The sequence below is a fragment of the Gobio gobio genome (assembly GCF_949357685.1).
Source record: "Gobio gobio genome assembly, chromosome: 18".
Taxonomy (NCBI): Eukaryota; Metazoa; Chordata; class Actinopteri; order Cypriniformes; family Gobionidae; genus Gobio; species Gobio gobio.
Window position 1 is genome coordinate 49056729 of NC_137111.1, and position 6000 is coordinate 49062728.

The window sequence follows — 6000 nt, forward strand, 5'->3', positions numbered from 1 at the left end:
AGACACACACGGAAGACAAGAACAAGCTGGATAAAGGAGTTATTTTGATTTTTTTTGCGCACAAAAACTATTGTCGTCGCTTCGTAAAATGATTGTAGAGTCACTGTGGTGAGATGGACTTTGTAACGACGTTTTTAGTGCCTTTTATGGGTCTTGTGAGTGTAAATGTACTGAATGCCAATGGAGGCCTATCTGAAGCCTTTCTCAGCATCAGCTTTACACTAAAATATCTTCATTTGTGTCTGAAGATGAACGGAGGTCTGACGGGTGTCCAACCACATGAGGGTGAGGAATTAATGACACAATTTACATTTTTGGGTGAACTAACCCTTTAAGGTTCTGTGAGTGAGATCTCTCCCCTGTGGGCGGATTGAACACATGCAGAACAGCTCCTGTAGTCTCTAGCCTCAGGTCAAAAATACTCAGATGACACAAAATGACGATATTTGCGTCATCTGAGGAATTTTTCCAGAACTAAAATGCATAATTCTCTCGTCTCAGGGGGTCAAATGGTCAAATGAAGAGTCGCAGAAACTCTAATGACAGTCCAGTGATGAAAACTCAACACAAGCGGATGTTAGAAACCTGGAAGAAATCTGATGAGGAGCTTCCGTCACACTCACACATCCTCATATCCAGAAATCATCCCCAGCTTTAGAGTAAACCACGAGCTGAGATGTTTAAACTCAAGCTTCATCATTTCATCAGCGGCCGATCTGTCAAACCCGGCTCTCAGAAAACCTCAGAAATCACACTCATATTCAATGTGGAGCGCTGATATCTCTGATGAAACTTCATCTGCAGCACGTTTGGTTTATTTGGAGATCAATCGCTCTTTAGATTTCCTCAGATCACATTAATATCACACACATTTACATGGTTCTCAGACTATAATTATGATATTTATTGAGAGCTGTGTTATTATTATTATTACTCAGCTGAAATCTCAAGCATTCATGATTTTCTTCCATGGATTATTAATTTCTACTCCGGTTATTCTCTCACTAAACACACACACACACACACACACACACACACACATTTGCTGAATGAATAAATGTACGAATAAATCTCCAGATTGTCTCAAAATAAACAAATAAATAGACAAATAGACAAATAGACAGACAGACAGACAGACAGACAGACAGACAGACAGACAGACAGACAGACAGACAGACAGACAGACAGACAGACAGACAGACAGACAGACAGACAGACAGACAAGATAGATAGATAGATAGATAGATAGACAGACAGACAGACAGACAGACAGACAGACAGACAGACAGACAGACAGACAGACAGACAGACAGACAGACAGACAGACAGACAGACAGACAAGATAGATAGATAGATAGACAGACAGACAGACAGACAGACAGACAGACAGACAGACAGACAGACAGACAGACAGACAGACAGACAGACAGACAGACAGACAGACAGACAGACAGACAGACAGACAGACAGACAGACAGACAAGATAGATAGATAGATAGACAGACAGACAGACAGACAGACAGACAGACAGACAGACAGACAGACAGACAGACAGACAGACAGACAGACAGACAGACAGACAGACAGACAGACAGACAGACAGACAGACAGACAGACAGACAGACAGACAGACAGACAGACAGACAGACAGACAGACAGACAGACAGATAGATAGATAGATAGATAGATAGATAGATAGATAGATAGATAGATAGATAGATAGATAGATAGATAGATAGATAGATAGATAGATAGATAGATAGATAGATAGATAGATAGATAGATTTCAAGGCAGGTGCTCACAATTTATTTTATGTGACCATGTTACATAGACATAAAAACTTTCTGTAATTAATAATTATATATATATAAATATATATATATATATGTACTCGCAAGCATATATTATAAAAACACAAACGTTTTATGTTAAATGTATTAATCAATTTGACAAAACTTATATAGGCAATATTTTTATATATATACTGTATATATATATATATATATATATATATATATATATATATATATATATATATATATATATATATATATATATATATATATATATATATATATATATATATATATATATATATATATATATATATAAATAATGTAGCATAAATTATATATATTGGTTGTTAATATATAAAATTAAACAGGACTAATATAATATATATCCAGAAATTATAGAGCACTAATATTATATCCTCCTGGGACCCACGAATAGACTTTTGTCCGCTGAGTGAATTCATCATGTCACAGTTTTAAGGATGTCCTGTGAAGATCCGGGGTTTTCTAATCAAAATATGACTTTCTGTTACAAAACAGGGCATATTTCATAAATGTGTAGGACTTAGATCATGTTTATCAGGCATTCTGGAGAAATGACATATCAATATTCCTATGAAATATCAGATATTATTAAGAAAAATGTTGCCAATTATTACTCCCATTATTACACTTTATTTTCATTACATGTTGCTCCAGGAACACATTGATATCAAATTAGATGCATTGTATTGAATATGGCCATTTTCCCCACATATTGCATAAAGTAAAACTGTATATCAATGCACTTCGTTATATCTACAGAATCATCTTTACACAAAGTTTGTTTAAAAAAAATCCTGAAACCTTAAAATTGATTGGTGAATTAAACATAAATCCCATTGTTTTGTCTGTACATTTTTTATCACGTTTACGTTTACTCAAATAAAATAAAAATATTCCCTTTGTCCAAATGGCATGAGACTTTGTACGGTGGTCAACACTCTCTAGATCTACAAATAAAAAAATTAATTGGATTAATATCTGTTTTTATGTTTGTGTGACAAAAAAAGTCACACTCAGGACCCGCTTAGAAAATGGACAAAATTCATCCTCAAAAACAGAATCAACACAGAACACACACACAGAAATGAAGCAACATCCACAATGCAAAATGATCACACACACACACACACACACACACACACACACACACACACACACACACACACACATGTTTGTTTTTGTGAAATGTGAGGACATTCCATAGGCGTAATGGTTTTTATACTGTACAAACCGTATTTTCTATCCCCTTACACTGACCCTAAACCTACCCATCACACACACACACACACACACACACACACACACACACACTGCCCCTGCCCCTAAACCGAACCCTCACAGGAGACTGTGCAGTTCACTTTCTGTGAAAAAAACCTTGTTCTGTGTGATTTATAAGCATTTTGAAAAGTGAGGACATGGGGAACGTCCTCATATTTCTCCCTCTTTTTGTAATACCCATGTCATTATACACATTTGTGTCCTGATATTTCACGAAAACATGCCCACACACACACACACACACACACACACACACGGATACATTTGTTATTGCTGTTCAGTTCATTGCATTTTGATGTTCATGTTGTGTATTTTTTACTCTATATGTAATAAAACTGTTCATTTCTGTTCATTGTTGTTCTGTCACAGTTAGTAACTGAAGTGTAGATTAAATGTGTAGAATTATAAGAAAATCAGATGTTTGAAATAAATGATAAACTCTAAAGACTCCAACTTTTCTCTTGTTCAGATTTGATTGTAATCGTAATGTAACATCATTGAAAAAAAGTTTTTAAAAAAAAGCTAAACTTTGACAAAATGAATACATTTAAATTGTTCTAATTGTGATTTCATAACATTTAGATATGAATCCAACTGTAAAAAGACTCTGAAAAGAGTCAAATAGTGGAGCTCTGCAGCCGTTTACTGGTAAAGGTGTGTTTTTTATTTTTATTTTAAAACTGTATTTTCCAAAAGATGGGCAAAAATCTTACACTAAACCATGTCAGATGATCCATGTTATCCCCACAAATTAAAGTTCGAAGTTTGGGTCTTTTATAAAGTGAATTTACATAAAAAAAACTGATTTTGTGTGAAAATTCATTTAAAAATATATATTTTTTAATTTATTTATATAAATTTAAAAACGATTATAAATGCTCCAAAAACTGCACAGCTGTTGAGTAAAAACATTAATAAACAGAGTAAAATTATATTTGTTCTAAAAAAAAACTATTGTTTTGTTACAAAATTACATTTTGTTGCCTGGGGTCTGTGGAGACCCTGATCGAAGTCCAGGTGTCCACATATCATAATATATGAAATAAATATAATTTAAAAAAAATTGTCCATTTGTTTCTTATGCTCCAAACAATGTAATGACATGAAAAAATATTAAATTCAAAAAAACTTTTTTTCTGGGTCCCAGGAGGATAAAGCCAGTGCTGTCAAACCGATTAATCACATTTAACATAAAATGTTTATTTATATAATATATAAATGTGTGTGTGTGTGTATGTGTGTGTGTGTGTGTGTGTGTGTGTGTGAGATATATAAACACAAACTTTTATGTTAAATTAAGAAGTTTTTTTATCAATTCAATATTTGAAATTGAAAATAAGCAGAATTAGTTTGATTGATTAAGGAATGTAAGCACGTGGATCATGAGCACTACAATAAAGTGTGTGTGTGTGTGTGTGTGTGTGTGTGTGTGTGTGTGTGTGTGTGTGTGTGTGTGTGTGTGTTACTCACAGTGACACTGTTGTGTTGGGTAACGAGCTGGGCTGCATGCTCTCCATCAGGTCCGCATCATCGCACGCAACCTTCACGCGCACGCTCTGCCTGTTAAACTCCTTTGATCTCTCCGCGGTGCAGTGACAGCTGTCAATCATCAGGTCAGGGCAGTATCTGCTGCTCCAGGAGCGCGTGAGCGCCGCGCACAGCACGAGAACGCGCAGCGCCTTCATCTGGACGGTCACGTTACTTCCAGCCAATCTGGGACACAATTATCGATCATCTCAGGGTTGATCAAACACTATCGGTCCCTAATGATGATCAGTGCAAACACTACAACAAAATATTACCAATTCCGCGTCATACGCCCGCTCGCATCCTCAGTGCGCGCGCTTCTCTTCATCCTTATGATCCAAAAGTGAGGAAAAGTTGCGTCTCCGCGCTCTTCTGCGCATTGGAGCAGTTTGCGTGACTGTCAACAGGTTTCTGGAACTTCACGCGCGTCGCGTCATTCTCAGCTGAACGCCCGACTCATGAATATTCAACATCAAACCGTGACGTGTCCCAGAGGGGCGACATGAGTGGCTGGTGGGCGGGAGCTACGACGAAGGGCTGGGTTTTGAATATTAATGAGGCTAAACGAGTGCGCGCATTCCATCATTAATATTCATAATGCATAAGCAATTCTTTATTCTAAAGAGGCGTGGCGATGTGGAGTATCATACAGAATAAAGATATTTGACTCATACTGACAACATCTGCATCTGGGAAATGTATTTTGACATTATTATGGTGTATAAGGCATAACTCTACACACGTAGAATTCATATGATGGGCCATGTATTTTCCTGTAAATGACAATAATAATATAATTTTGTTTTTCCCAGTGGAAGTGTCTCTTTGTATGAGGTCAAGATTTGCTCATCTTATATGAATATGAATATGAATATGACATGTTTTACCTGTCCTCAGGTGCATTATGATCCTCTTTATTCCCTAGAAACCATTCAGGACATCAACACAAGCAGCGGGATCTTGAATATATTAGTAAATCATAATACAGATATTTTATATAATCATTTATATATATTCAATTATATTATTATATATATTATATGGCATTATTAGTATATCAGTAAATCATAATTATAGTTGACCTGTTATATAATAAATAATTTAATATATTTATTAAATTATAGTATAATATATTATATTAAATGCTTAATATTATATTAGTAAATAATATTTGACAAATTATATAATACATATTTTATATTTATTTATTATATTATATATTATTTTACATGCTTAGTATATCAGTAAATAATAATAGTAATAGTTGACGTTTTATAATAATTTATATTTATTAAATTATAATATATTACATGCTTAGTATTTTTGTTTATTGAATTATTATATTTGACAAATTAT

General features: G+C 34.6%; 1 protein-coding gene across 1 annotated transcript in view; it reads right to left on the reverse strand.

Annotated features, from left to right (window-relative positions):
• adgra1b (adhesion G protein-coupled receptor A1b) overlaps positions 1–4824 on the reverse strand; it is a 253522-nt gene extending 248698 nt beyond the window's left edge. Inside the window, exon 1 of the mRNA XM_079843277.1 lies at positions 4588–4824. Within this exon, the coding sequence (XP_079699403.1) occupies positions 4588–4802 (215 nt within the window). The 5' untranslated portion in view covers positions 4803–4824. The remainder of the gene's footprint in view (positions 1–4587) is intronic.
• Positions 4825–6000: the final 1176 nt, after the last annotated feature.